Source organism: Cataglyphis hispanica, chromosome 3 (genome assembly GCF_021464435.1).
Source record: "Cataglyphis hispanica isolate Lineage 1 chromosome 3, ULB_Chis1_1.0, whole genome shotgun sequence".
NCBI classification, from domain to species: domain Eukaryota; kingdom Metazoa; phylum Arthropoda; class Insecta; order Hymenoptera; family Formicidae; genus Cataglyphis; species Cataglyphis hispanica.
This window is the reverse complement of record NC_065956.1, coordinates 11,538,230-11,553,861: the sequence shown is the minus strand read 5'-3', so window position 1 is coordinate 11,553,861 and position 15,632 is coordinate 11,538,230. Positions and strand designations below refer to the sequence as shown.

Genomic DNA, 15,632 nt, shown 5'->3' with positions numbered 1-15,632 from the left:
GTTATGAATAACAGATAATTTCAAGTAGCAAAAATCAACCGAACAAATAACGATCCACAAGAAAAGATACACAACCTATATATAAGCACATTTTTCGATCAACGCATTTCTCTAAATTCTCAGTTATTTTTTTCACAAAACTTAAACATGCCGAAACGATCGATCTACTTGCAACCATCGGACAATCCTTACCGAAGAACCCAACGAGATCTCGAATTTCTCTGTAATTACTGGGACCGATTACTCGCCGCGAATCAAAACTATGATATACGTCTTCCAGAATTGTTACGCGCTAATCATTTAATGAGACATTTATCCTCTCTACCCTTGAACCACGGATTGCGAGTCAACGTGAGCTTCACTATTCTTGACGACAGCGATCGCTTACAACCACAGGACATATATACCGAAATGTACCAGTTGTAATATATATTCCCTCCTCATAATACTTGTTTCTAAATAAAAATTATTTCTTTTGAGGAAAGAGACTAAAAAAATATATTTTAATAAAACGCAAAAAAATATTATCTCAATTTAAAAACGCTATTTATTCATGGCTTTTCTTTCAATCTTTTTCCACCATTAAATGGTTGAATAAATTTTTATTCGTGCAGGAATAATGTGGCGCCTTTTTGTATTGAATCTCATAACGGAGTCCGCCGATCGCCTTATAACGCTAATACGGCAAGGTGTAATAATTTATTTAGGAATTACGTAAGGCAGATGAACGAAAATTACGCGGCGATCGAAAGGGAATTGACAAGGGCCAGAATATCGACGCCTCTTGTTGAATACGACAGATTCCCGGGATGCCAGAATGCATTTTATAATCAGGTTCAATTTTGTGATCTAGTTCGAGATAAATTATTTTAAAATAATATGGGAACTTTATCAATTTATCTGCAATTTTCGATGTAGCGCGCAGCAACATGTAATTGGAATAAATTTCCTGTCGGAAGTCGAACATGTTCCGCAAAGATTCCCTCGGGGTTACGAGAAAAATACGTGAATTCGCAAAAAAATAACAATCATCCTGCTTGTGCATTATTCCAGCACGAATGTTGCATTGCCGACAAAAACGCTAGCTGCTCAATGAATCAGCAACCAACAAGACAGAAAGAAAATTCGCTGAAGGTGATCAATCAATAATATGGAATGTCACAATTGTTTGTTTTTTTTTTCCATTATATTGCTATATACTGATTATAATAATTGCATAAATCTGTGTAATATTTTAAATTTCTAATATTCGTATATATCGTAATTCTTTCTATTTGTGGAATTGCGATTTCCAATAAAAGCAGAAAAGTTAATGATTTTTCAGGGATTTAATGACTTACCAAAGACCGCTGAACAACTTAGCTTCCAAAATCCCCCGCAATTTGCTCCTTCCTGCGCAGCCGTAAAAAACCTACAAGCAAACAATAACGTTCGTTAATTAAATCTATCTTAATTAAATTGTTTTAAGTTCCAACGACGTGATACAGTATATCCATAAGTGCAGTTTCAGCAAATGAAAGATAAGTTACTTTTTATTTTCTGAGCTTACATGACTTTTACTGTGTACTTACAACTGTTATGATAAGCGACAAATTGAAATTGACAGTATCACTGAAATTGATAGTAAACGTAATTTTGATTCCATCCGCTAATGTAACATCTCAAACCTGTGGGAATCGATTTTGCGAAGAAGTAAGTAAACTGCACTTTTGGTATATCATATCCCGATGTTTTTCCAATGTTTCTCTTAATACATTGCCTTATAGCAGTTACATGTGAATCGCATTATAGCTCACAAGCTACACTGTAATAGAACTCGTATTTCTATGATTTCTATGATTTAAAATTAATTCAATTTAGCTTCAATCAAATTATCGAGGCTATTGTATGGGTGTCATGTTTATAAATGCAATAACGTTGTACGTTAATTCCGGGAAACGTTTAGTTTCACAAACGTTGCACAGACAAATATTCAATAAACCATGATCATTTTTTTTGCCGGCAGATCAAGGCGCTAACATTCTCAAAATAGCGACTAGCAAATAAAGCAATCGACTCGTAAAATGTCCGGCTATGTCTACTGTTGGTTCAACTTTAAAACGCGTAGCAGCATTTTACCAATTACATAGAGTCCCGTAAAATAGTATAAACTTTTCACGATAATATTCATATGATACAGAAAAACATTCTTTTTTTATTATAAAAAAAAATGTTCAACAATTGTTATTTTTATGATAATTTTTTTCACTTGGAATAACTCATCACTGATAACAGCATAATCCATCTTGTGTAATCCATCTAATACAATCCATCTTTGTTTATTCCAACAATCCATCTTTTTTTATTCACAAAGCTATTCTTCGTCATTTAAATATGTAAATTGATGTTATTTTATGACAAGATAGGTGAGAAAGTTTATGACACAACGTATCTCTTTTATCTATTTTGAAATTTCCTGTTTTTTTATCCCAATCGTTTTTCAAAATTTTGAAATCCATAAAGTATCAATAGATTCCAAAGAGTACAGAATTAAGAAAAAAGTTATAAAGATACCCATCTGCCACGCTGTAATTTTGTTTTATACACGATAACATCCGGCGGATCAAACATTATCCAGGCTCTGCAGAACTGCGTCGGGACTGCGTTGGACCAAAACGACAACGCAATGATAAAGCAGCACAGCTCGAAACAGTTGATGGAAGAATGCCAAAGTGTCGATAAAATTATTAACGATGCAGCAAAATCTTCCCATGCGGCGCAATCGCCGAACGTCAAATCCAACGACAGTGCCGTAATAAATAAAAGCGATAAACAATCGATCGATCCGCAACCGATCAGCTGTCAGGAAAATACCTTGCCAGAATCAAGCGTCGCGGCGGATCAAAGCCGACAAGGACGCGGCAGTAAACGTAAACTGGACGATTTAGAAGATCGATCGACAACGACCGATGTCCGAGAAATTAGCAATCAACAAAATCAATGGAAAATGACGAAAGCGATCAAGCCGCGCGTCAGGGATACGCCGACGATATCTACTCTAGAGAAAACTACCAGAAACAGAATCAAAAACGGCAGAATGACGATGGAAGGAAGACCGCTCTTGAGAAGGCATGTATCGTCGCCAAAATATGCGAGTTTCCTAAGGATGTATCACAAAGAGGAAATAGATGAACTTCGCAGTAATTCTTCGTCTCGGAGGGACGACGGAGAGAAATTGCAACGCCGAAGAAGACTTTCTACGGAGAGGTATAATCCTTCAATATTACGGGGTATAATGCAATGGGAAGAAGAAAAAGATTTTAAAAAGTTCTAAGAATTGAAGAGATATTCTTATACAATTTTTTTTTTTGATTATTGAAAACTGTAAGAAAGTTATCGAAATTATCAGCATAAGTACAATCTCATAATATATACAGTGATTCATAAAATTAAAAGATCAAATGTTCAAAATTTTTTAAAGTTAAAGAAAGGTATATTTCTGAAATATATTTTTAAAGTTTTATATAATATATAAATAATAATTTTTTTAAATTTAAAAAAATTGTTATTTAAATTTTAAATACTTTTTTTTAACTGTGGATAAGTATCATATTTTATAGACATATATTATATTATATATTCTCCTCTCTTGTGTAAAAAAATAAATAAATCACATAAATTTTTGTTTTTATGTCTGATCTCATCATTTATTTTTTTTATTACATAAGAATTTTATAGAATTTTTCATTTATTTCATTATTTTCATATATGATTATAAATAAATCGTAAATTAGAGATTATATCTCTAATTTAATAATCCTATTTCCAGCACTGGATATGATCGAGCGAATCCGCAAATTGAAAGAAGAACGCCGACCCCGAGAAGCACAGTGCACACGACATACAATCCCATAATGCACTCATCGGCTACTGATCCTATTTTAGATTCTAGCGGTCTCACAATACAGCTCTTGAGGTATTTAAAATTTACTTATTTTCCATTTCGCATCAGTTTTTAAATACTTTTTATTCTACTTCCTTTCCAAGATTTATAAACGTATATATTTCTGTCAAAAATTATTAATGATAAAAGAATATGAACGTATATGTATAAATAATAAAAATATAATATATATAAAAAAAAAAATTTTTAAATTATATCATTTACATAACATCCAATATATGAGATTTTGCAATCAAAAAAACATAATATCGTTTTTAAATAAATCAATAAAGTAACAATAATTATACGTTATATTTTTCTAAATCTGCTTTAAAAACTTTATTTAGGATAATGATTAATTATTTCTACAGATTAGCCGTTTTATTGTACGCGCCCGCGTTGATGCCGGCATTGAATTCGTTGATCGCGCAACAGAATCAGCAGACGCCCTTGTCTTCTTCCTTCGAAAGATCCAATGATCTATTGACACAAATCTTCCGACTGCTCAATGAACAACAATCCATTTATAATTTGCCATTCGTTTCGCTCGAGTCTGAGAGAGAGTCTTCAACTTTGGCCGCGGAAACAAATACCGAAAGTTCACAGACACATTCCAAACAGAAGCAAAAGGATACTTCAATCACTACAAAAGAATCTGCTTTTTCTTTGAAGCAAGAATCTATTTCCGCCGGAACGAGCAGATGGAACTCGAACAATCACGTACAAAAGCAGGAGGAAAGAGATCGAGAATGGCGACTGACGTCGATGTTAACCGATTCCGATGTAAGATTGGACAAAAACATCTTTGGGATGGAGGACTTCCGGAAATTTAAAGAATTTCTGAACATTGAGAAGAAACATTCGGAAGATATTCGATCGTTATCCATGAGAAGTAAGAACGAAATCGTCATGAAGGAGTATTTTCGAAATTGGTTGCATCGATTGTTACAACAACTTAACTCAGCGAGTAATAATTTATCCGTGAATGATCAAAAAGCTAAATATTCCGAAGGCTCTTCAGGAAACACAAGCGAATTTCCTTTAGAAGAGGTAAAAGAACAAGAAAATACGGATCATTTGATAGTTAAGGAATCGTCGGATTTTTTGAAGGACGATGAGAATATCTTTACCAAATACGAGGAAGAGGATTCTGACGAACAGAGATCATTTACTTCAGCTACGAGTACTACAAATTCTTCGAGATCACTGCAGATTAAACAGAGCGACGAGAGAAAAACAGAATCGCAAAATGAAAATTTGCAAGATTAATAAATTTTTGGCAATAAACAAACCGCGCATACACATCATGAAATTAAAAATTGATGGAGTAATAAAAGTATATTCAAAATGTGCAACAAAACAAATGATGGCAGATCACTTATTAAAAAAGATCTTACAAGTCACTCGAGAAACGATAAATCCTTATCACACGGGATAAGCTCGAACCATGTGGCAGGTTCGTGAAGACGCTTGCGCGCGTGGGAGAACACGTGGACGTAAACGTCGCAAGCCAAGCTTTTCCGCAGCGCGGCTTAAGCTTGCAGTCGCGCGTATCATCGCTACTAGAACGTTTCCTCTTGATCCGTGATCCCTTCGTCTCTCTTCCGCGTTTACCCCTGTATGTATTTATGTGGGCCTCTGTGAGTGTTTGAAACAACAAACAATCAAACCGTTAACGCCAACCAGAAGCGAAAAGCACGGTAAAACAAACGATAAATAACAAATTCGTTTTCTTGTATACAATCACAAATGGCGGATAATAAAAATCACTGAAAATCATTGAAAGAAGCCATTCGCTTTCGTACGCAAATAATTCATTGCAAAATTCTATTGAAAAATTAAAAAAAAAATCTCATTGCGATGAGAAACGAAGAGAAGAAATTTTCTTTCTAGAATCCGAAAGAACACGAAGTCTTAAATGAGGAAATTAAGAAAACGCTTAAAATTTTCACGTTGATACCCCAAAGAGGCTGATAATGAGTAAGGAGGAGAGCAGCGGCGAAACAAAGCCGCAAGATGCATCCGCGCCAGATGTACAGGCGGATGTATCGTCGAAAGATACGAATGCGGAGATTTACGAAAATCGCGGGACTAAGAAAATCATCCGCGTAGTAACTGTGATGGCCTATCTGTTCTCAGTGAGTTTTGTAGGTATTCTTTTAAGCGCCTATTACTTATTTTTATGGGAGCCACCGAATCCGAGATTGATAGAGCGAGGAAGACAGCGGGCGGATCCGCAGATGCAGTTTCTGATGGCCACCATGCCTTCAGAGAAAACAGATTTGAAGAAGGAAGGGAACGACTTCTTTTTAAACACTGATATAAATCATGCGAACAAACCTTTTCTGGGTCGCATGACGTATGGCGCGTACGATGGGGATGATTCTAATGGAGTCAATTCTCAGGACAGGAAACAGAACTGGCTAAACGCGCTGTTGCTGAGGCTGAAACACTCACTTGTGGAAGCTCAGAATCAAAATCTATCGAAACATGCAACAGCGATTTCTGGATTCAATAATTCGTCTATCAAAGTAGAAAAGATGCTCAACTCGACAAAGATAATGGAAAACTCTATCTCGAATAAATTGCAGAAAAACATTACTCGAAGTAATAATATTGATTTGCCTCAAAAATTCACGGATTCTGTAAATGTGCTGGACAGTGAAAGTACGCAGACATCAAAAGCCGCGACTGTACGTAAAAGTAAAATAAAACAGAAAAATTTCAATGAAAGATCTATTATCAATTCTAATCTCATTATCGATCACGAGAATCAAAAACTTTCAAAAATCGACGATATAAAAGAATTGATAAAACAAAATGAAACTGATGATCGTCAATTGATCAATGATAATCGAAAAAACGATGCAAACAATGTACGCACGATCACTAAGTCGAAAGAATATGCAGAAGATGTTACGAAGCGTTTTGTGTCTACAAATGTCAGCGTTAATAATCTAAATTTCCGACAAAATTATTCCAGCAATAATGAATATCTCACGAGCAATCACATCGAAAAGATTATGCGCAATGAAGCATCGACCATCTCGTCATCTCATGATTCGGGATACATCCATAACAATCCGGAATTCCATCAACTATCAGATGATCAGACTGTCGTAACGAGAAATTCCGAAGGTGAGAGAATTCGCATGGATTCGCCAGCATTTCTTATGACCGAGATAAACATGCCGGGATAAAGACGTGCTCGTGAGAATTAAACAACGAGCATTACGTCACTCGTGGTTTTCCTCAGACGGTGCCAGATTCATGATGTTTCTCTGCTTGTTCATGGATCATCAGACAAATAATTTCACTTTCAATAGCAATGTACAGCTTAAAATTAAATTGACAAATATAAATAAAAATATAAGTGGATCTAAATTATCGATCCGTATTTATATTGTATGTAATCTATTAAATTTGAAATTCGAAAAATGAACAATTATACGAATTCACGCTCATGCATCTGTTGCAGTTTATGTTCTCATATGTCTTATCAAATTCTGTTATTCGTTCAAACAAAGGCGAAATTTTTGATTATTTGACATTGGAAATTCTTAAATTCAGACAAACTTTAATCTCTCTCTTTCTCTCTCTCTCTCTCTCTCTCTTTTTCTCTCTCTCTCTCTTGATTCCTCTATTGTCTATTTTATTAATATTTCTTATATATTTATATTATTATTTATATTATATAATAATATAAATATATTTATATCATTATTATTATTTCATATTATTATTGCTTTTTTATTATAAGTATAAATTATATTTTTATTACATTTATATATATAGTTTGTGTACAGAATAATTTATCAACTGCTTTCGCTATATTTGCTGCACTGCAATATATGAAATAATATATATATATATATATATATATATATATATATATATTTAAAAGATATATAGATTTTAATAATATTTTAATAATATATGCATTTAATTGAGAAAGTAATTTCTCGACTAAAAAAGAAAGAAATATTCTAAACATAACGGAAAGCAATGATTAAAGCCGTAGAAAGTCGATGGATTGGTATATGACGATTATTCACGTTGTCATTGTGTAATAAGTGAAACAGGGTCAGTCGATCTATTATATGGTTTCTTTGACGGTTACATCACTCAAGATCCGATAACTTCAGAATATCATTAACCCTTAATATTGCAGTCAACAAATGATTGAAATTATGACAAGTAAACTGTTAATTATCTTCTCGAAAAAGCTAATAAGATAAAAGTTCGGGAATAATTCATCTAAATTCAACATAAACTTGTTATTATGTTAGTATTGCTATAAAACTGCTATAAAAAATAATTAGAAAAAATTTCAATCTAAAAATAAATTCTCTTCAATAAACATGAATAAAATATTTGAATTGTAAATAAACAAGAAAGAGAGATATTATAACATTTACAATAAATTAATAGATATATATATAACATCTATTAAAAAACTGAGACTTCTTGTAAATTAAATTAAGTCACAATGAAAATATAAATAGAAATAAAATAAAAATTTAAAGGATTTTAAGTTTTATTTATAAGACATCATCCATTTAATTTTGAGGATTCAATGAGCTTTTCATTTAATATTCTACGGAGACAGATTACTTCTTTCAGTAAATTGTGGAAAACACTCTATATAATTAACAGAGTCTGACTATAATTTTTCTCCAGAATCTTTAATCGTTCTCAAGAAATCCGCGCTTATTTTCTTGTTATTCGAAACTTATGCCAAGGGATCGAATAGTGCGCCTTGTTTGCCAAAGAAAAGATCGAGGGGCTATGTTATGACGTCCTATTAAAACAAAGGAGTGCCATCTTTATAGGATAAATAAAGCGATAAAATTGCGTCGATCCATTCTTAAAACGAAATTGCTTAGCAGGACGCTCTATGATCCTTATTTAATTCTCGTTTAATCTTATTTTGCTATACTATATCTCTCACTGATAAGATACTCTGCTCGGCTTTCGTAATTTTTGTTCGTATTTGTTAAACAATCTCTTTGATCAACGGGCTTTAAAAAAAGAATTCTTCTACAATATGAATTATGCAAATTGTTCTATAATACTATTCTAAAAAATAATTATATTCTACATTTATCGTTTCATTTAGCGTATCACTTTAATTATAAAATCAAAAGTAGGCAAAGTAAATTTATCGTGACTTATATATATATATATATATATATATATATATATATATATATATATGATGCAAATTAAAAATATTATAAAAATAAATGCTGCATATAAAGAAAAGTAGCAAACAGAAATTAAATTTTCGTTTAAAATCTCGATTATAAATTATATTGATTGTAAACATAAGCCAGTTTAAAGAGGAATACGTAGAAAATTAATAGATATAAATCAATTTCATTAAATATGCTGTTTAATATCGTTTCAGTGCAAGCAAACCCGAGATTTTTTTTAAAAATCGATAATGCTTTCGAAAAAGAAAAACACGCGATCACTCATTTGTGGAGATAACATCTGCAACAATGCATTTTTATTTTTCATGCATCAATAAATTATTATTTTTATTAGCTATATTTTTTAAAATTTCTGGAATTATCTTAAGAATTAAAATAGTAAGCAGAGTAGACTTTCGATAAACTCGTTAAACATGAGAAATATAAATATCTCGCAAAGAATACAAATATTGGGAACAACTCTTTCTATAGTTTATATTATTATATAAAACTGTCAATTTCTTGTAAGTATAGTTTCTTCTCTGTATAATAATATAATAACAAATTCTCTGCATATATAATATAATAACAAATCTTTTTCTAATAACTTTTCCACCTTTGAAAAAAAATATTATTTAAATATATTCGGTAATAAATTTTTTATTTCAAAAATTAAAATCGTTGATATAAAAAATCAACGTTTAAACTAATATTTGTGTATATTTTAGATATAAATTATATAATAAAATATAATAAAATAGGAAAAATCTCGACGCAAGTGTAATGGCCTCGTGTATTCTCTCGAATTTATCAGCCCCTAAACGCTGATATGAGAGACGAAAAGCTCTCGGTGGATCAAGGTCTCGGAGTTTGCGCACTGGATACCGCTTTTCCATGCACGCATTCGTACATTCGTAGTAGTGCATTTTTTATATTCGTAACACATACGGCGAGATACGGCTATCCATGAGAACCAGCGCGCAGAAATAGCCAGCAGAAAACGCGCGTGTTTAGTTGCGTGGAGAAAACGGGTGAGCTTTCGTAGTCTATCGATTTCGAGTGTACGAGCTTCTCCGCAATATTCTGGAGCTTGCGGATAAAGCTCGTTTCGAGAAGACACGCCCTGCCGCATCTTTAGAATGCCCTTTCGTGATGTGATCAAAGAATATTCGAAACAACCGATCTCCTTGTATCGGAGTTTGGGGAAGACGAGAGAGCAAATCGAAGATTGTGCAAGCATGTGCAAATAAAATGCATTGGAAATAATTGCGCAGTTTAGTGATGTGTTTAAGGTACGTCCACTTGTAATTTAAATATCGCAGAAAAGAAAATTACAAAATTCGAGAATATAATTAACTTATGTTATACTGGTGCCATATATATATTGTATCATTTTTGAGAATATATTTGTTAAAAAATATTTAAAAATTGGTGAAACAATGTAAGAATTAATTTCTAACGTTTGGATTAAAATTTATCCATCTCCTCGTGCAAAGATAAATTTGCAAACGATTGTAATTAACAGATAATTAACAAGTCTTGCATAAACACACTTCAAGATTTTGATGCAATTTCCGGAAAAGAATATTTAATTTCTCGGAACCATTCCAGTGCTTTTAATCAGCGTCAAGTGGATCGCTTATTTTTCAGCGTTAAAAGAGAACCTGCTATTCGTCGTACAATATCTCTCAAAAGCGTAAGTCGAAAATACAATTGTCACGAAAGATGAGCGCGCACAACGTGATGGCCAGCATTGGTCGCACCTTGGGTAACCGCAACAGCAAACCATCGGCGCCCAACGAGATACGTTTTGCCGGTGAAGAACGAAAGGACAAGCTCTATGAACCCAAGCACAAGCAAAAACTGGTGCGAGTGTTGACAGTAATTGCATATGTCATATTCGTTAGCATGGCTGCCATACTGCTCTCTCTGTATTATACCTATGTCTGGAATCCTAAGGACCAAGCGAGGAAACTGAGGATCAAGTCAGATTGTGGTAAATCTCCTTTCGTCGAATCTCTCACGATTCTGCCGATCTTCAATAGTAATGGCATTAATCAAGAAGAAATATTTGCGCCCATAAAATCACGAAGATGATTTTTCGCGAGATTAGAAATTAAACGCCGATTTTATGCTAATACAACGAATGCTAATTTTGCTCTCTTTAACTCGACACTTTTGCAATTAGAAATAAATCCTGAAAATTCTAAAAAAGTTCTATGTTATACAAATTTTTTATATACAATTATAAAAAATTTCATATGAGAAAAATGTCGCGATATTCATCTGATGATATTAATCTTATAATATAAGATGTGAATAATGCAATATAAATATATCATATTAAAATTTAAAACATTTACATTGTAACATAAATAAAAATTTTGTATTGTAAAAATGTACGTTTCAAATTCTATATAAAGATATGAAAAAATTTCAAAGAAGTATAAATAAATTTCTGTAGTTTCCTATTATTAATAAATATGTGCGTCTTATTCTAATCACACTAATAATCTAATATTATAATTTTTTTACAGAAACACAGCTCGAAAGGATGACCGCGAAATTTAAGACGATAAATAATGAACAGCTGGAGGAAGCGGATATATCGAGCACGCAACGACAGAAGGGTCTTTTGGAAATCTTGACGGAAACCACGGATATCGAGAAAACGTCTATTGAGTTTACGTCGGTTCCGACAGTACAGGATTATCGCAATTTCACTAGCACTGTAAACATTGACGATAGCGATAGCGTCACATAAACAAATACTAGATTTTTATACTTTCTAACTTGAACGTGAAAATATAAACTAAAGGGAAGCCAAATTAGTAATCGCTAATAGAGTATTAACACCTATTACTATGTTCATAGAAATGCGATTTTTTTCACTCTAAGGAAAAAGAACGTTAGAAATCGTATTGATTTAAATTGGCAAAATAACAAATTTTGTAGAGATTAAAATCACTTTCTGAGACACAGTTATAAAAGTTATAATAAAAATAAACTAATTAGAAACATAAATAATTTAGAAATGTCTAATGATACTATCATAATGATAAAATCAACATATAATAATAATAAATAATAAAATCATAAGCAAAATTCAGATATTCTATCGTAAACAAATCATTTCTATCATAAATTAATTTTAATTTTATGTTAATTATATATTATTATATATTTCTAAATTAATCTATAATATAAATTAGATAAATGTAATCTTTCGTAAAAGTTATTTTTTTCAAATTTCTTGCTGCTTGAAAAGTATTCTAGAGAATATTTTTGTATTGTATTAATATCATATGAAAATATAGTATAATTAGAAATATAGTATAATAAAGTAAAATTGAAAATATAGTATAATTATAAAGAACAAATTTATTATAATTTTACTAATTTATTATCGCAATTGAAATTCGTCCAATATCTCATATAAATTTTATATGATTAATAAAGGCTATATACATTAAAGTAATTAGTTCACATTGACATTTTATTCAGAAAATGATTGCTTTATTTTATTTACAACGTTGGTTTAGCTATATAAAATTAACATTGTTTCAATGTAACTAAGTAGGCAATTATTTGTAATTATTCCGTCATTTTACATGAACTAGAAAAAGCTTCAGCATTTTATGGTATGTATTTTAGATTCAGATGTTATCATTTCGGAAGCTCTATTCTGGCCTACAATTTGAGCAAGCGATATAGCATCGAATTTGTTATAAATAATGGTCACCGACATGTTGAACTCTGTGCCAGCGCGCGGATTCTGATACAATCTGTCCATTAGATTACACATTTCGCTATAAAAGTGTGGATAAGTGGGCAATTGATAAAATATAAGATGGCGAATACCCTTTATCCTCGTTCTCCGCCAAAAGTGCCAACGTTCTGTGTAAAGTAAAAAATGTGCGTCGCTATGGAAGAACATATCTCTTGCCCGGGCAACTTTCCTGTCCTCAGTATACTCGCAGATTTGGGCGAAACTCAGTTTCTCTTTCATCATGCGATTCCGCACATATATAAAATCGAAATACGATGGAATATAGATCAAAGTGTGATTATATATGGGATCCATGTGTCTCGGCAGCACCTCTTTCAAAAAAAATTCCAACCTATTATCGATAGCTTGAATAAGATCAGATGCCTCAAATCTGTAGAACACTTGCGGAATTTTGACAGTCACTTTGTGAATTGAACCCAGTTCAATTCGATTTGCTACCTTCACTTTGCCTGCATAGTTGAAGCATTTCCTTATTAATAGCGTGTTTACATGTGGCAGCTCGATACTGGAAAAGATCAATGTCTGTCTGTAATATTTAGTCCAACCATTCACGCACCAACTTCTGAGACGAGAATAATCGATGTCATGAGATTTTTTAGGTTGCAAATGCAGGTAATCTAATACTTGGTACAGATGATCCCAATTCTGCATAAGAACGACGTCAATTTGATCCATGATTAGCAATTCTATGGATGAGAGAAAATCGAAGTCTCTTAATGTTTCTCCTTCTGCACCTATAACCCTTCTGAGACCCAATGGTGAACCAATTATAATATCAGAAGAGTAGAAATTTGTATACAATTTAAGAGTCTTCTTGGTAATCGCCATACCTATCTTGAACTTATCATCAACATTTCCTTGTAGGGTTGACTCATAATCTTTTGGCTTAGGATTCTTTTTAGGTATCGCTAATTCGTTTCCAGTAAAATCTTCCATGAATCGCAACTTATTGATGACAGAGCCACCTTTATCTTCTCCAAATAAAATAGAGATAAACATTTCGACTATTTTTAAGCAAGAATGTTTAAATGGCACTATTATAAGCACTTTGGGTCTCACTAAACCCTGATCTCTGTATTCATCTGGAATTTCTCCCATTCCACTACAATTAGACTTGGCTAACTTTGCATTATGATGTAGTATTTTTGTCCGAGTTTTCAGTACATGATTAATTACATGCAAACAATAGACAAATCGTATCTGATCAGCGTTTGAAAATGTTCTTTCAGGATAATACAAATCTTGGTAATTATTTATCACTGAAAATAATTCCCTTTGAAGAGGTGTTAAAGGTACAGAATCTTTTTCTAAAGTGTCCTTTATGTTATGATAATTGGCTTTAATTAAATTATTCTGAATTTGCGATTTTATATGCAATTTATTCCAATCAATATTTTCTATTAAATTTGGAATCTTACCATAATTAGTGTATTGTTTCTCTTCGTCATCTAGAAGCTTTTTGACTTTTATTGACTTGTCTTTCAAATCAACAACAGGTTTTGGAATCTGACATATTAAATTTCCAAGTGTGGGCCATTCCAATGTTATAACCTCTGTAATCTGTGGCGTTACAGAGACTACTTTATATAGTTCATCATCCATGTCATTGCGAAGATGTAAAGAGAATGGATCTTTTAAATGACCAGCATCTTCCTGAGCAGTTTCAGCATCTTCATAATCGTCCTCCTTCATGTCATCTATAATCTCTTTATTTTTACTATGATCATAAGATTCTTCAGTTTCAGATTCTTCATTTTCTTCTTCATCAACTTTTTTCTTTTCAATTATGTTCTTTTCCTTCCTTTTCTTCTTCTTTTTTTCTTTGTCCTTTTCATTTTTATTCTGTTTAGTGCATTCTTCATTTTCACTATCCGAACTGGTCACAACTGATTTCTTTAATTTCTCCAGTAAATTTTCATAGCCAGGAAATCGAGACATAAAAAGTAATTCAGGATCAATTTCTTCTTCTTCGGAACTATCAGATTCCTGAAGTCGTTGACGTGCTTTTTCTTCTTCCACTATTTGCCTGCGAGCCTCAATCTCCTCATTTTTTGCTTCACGCTCTTTGACATAAGAGGCTTTTCTATATTCAAATTTGCCCTTCTTTGGTTTTGGCCGACTTTTGTGTTCGTCAAATTTTCTTTTCTTATTGCGAAATAACCGTTTTCCTGGTGCCATTAAAGCGATATATTCCTGGTTTAATCTGTACATATATGTTGCTATTAATCGAAGATATTCAAAAGAAATAACTTGTACAATTAATTTAAAGATTATTGATATCTTACATTTATATATTTACATATATTTTTACTATTAAATTAATTAAATTTTTAATAAACATACCGTTAATCTTTATCCAACCAGTAACGTCGAGCACAGTAAGAAGAATGATGCAGTAATCAATTAACCTCTCCTAACTTCTAATTTTTAGTTACCGAATTAAATAATAATCGAGTTGTATGTGTTCGTAATATATTTTAACTATTAAATTAATTGAATTTTAATAATTCAACTATTAATCCATTAGACCAGTCAACAAACTGTACACATTTATGAATGATTAACCACGTGCTCCTGTATATGTCAATAGTTACACACATACTATATATTATCACATACCATGCATCACTTTATCTTCTCTCTTTCCTTTCCTTTTCTTTCTTTGTCATATATATGAAACATCATTACGAAGTACGAGAGTGCAGTGGATATATTCTACTTGGCA

General features: G+C 32.2%; 2 protein-coding genes and 1 long non-coding RNA gene across 3 annotated transcripts in view; 1 reads left to right on the top strand and 2 right to left on the bottom strand.

Moving 5' to 3' along the window:
- Nucleotides 1-15,632, bottom strand: part of LOC126859328 (uncharacterized) — an 88,488-nt gene that overhangs the window by 70,519 nt on the left and 2,337 nt on the right. The window contains exon 3 of the long non-coding RNA XR_007688797.1: nucleotides 1,341-1,411. This is a non-coding gene — a long non-coding RNA (uncharacterized LOC126859328). The remainder of the gene's footprint in view (nucleotides 1-1,340; nucleotides 1,412-15,632) is intronic.
- Nucleotides 5,492-12,373, top strand: LOC126859260 (uncharacterized). The gene is made up of 2 exons (XM_050610349.1): nucleotides 5,492-7,060; nucleotides 11,655-12,373. The coding sequence occupies exons 1-2, from the start codon at nucleotides 5,899-5,901 to the stop codon at nucleotides 11,879-11,881; spliced, it is 1,389 nt and encodes a 462-aa protein (XP_050466306.1). The 5' UTR covers nucleotides 5,492-5,898; the 3' UTR covers nucleotides 11,882-12,373.
- LOC126859237 (U3 small nucleolar RNA-associated protein 25 homolog) lies at nucleotides 12,612-15,560 on the bottom strand. The gene is made up of 2 exons (XM_050610303.1): nucleotides 15,251-15,560; nucleotides 12,612-15,110 (listed from the first exon to the last, which is right to left on the bottom strand). The coding sequence occupies exon 2, from the start codon at nucleotides 15,083-15,085 to the stop codon at nucleotides 12,746-12,748; it is 2,340 nt and encodes a 779-aa protein (XP_050466260.1). The 5' UTR covers nucleotides 15,086-15,110; nucleotides 15,251-15,560; the 3' UTR covers nucleotides 12,612-12,745.

Excerpts from the sequence above, each read along its gene's own strand:
- LOC126859237 (XM_050610303.1), bottom strand. The coding sequence starts at position 15,085 with ATGGCACCAGGAAAACGGTTATTTCGCAATAAGAAAAGAAAATTTGAC.
- LOC126859260 (XM_050610349.1), top strand. The coding sequence starts at position 5,899 with ATGAGTAAGGAGGAGAGCAGCGGCGAAACAAAGCCGCAAGATGCATCC. Across the intron at positions 7,061-11,654 it reads CGTAACGAGAAATTCCGAAG|AAACACAGCTCGAAAGGATG; the intron begins GTGAGAGAATTC and ends ATTTTTTTACAG.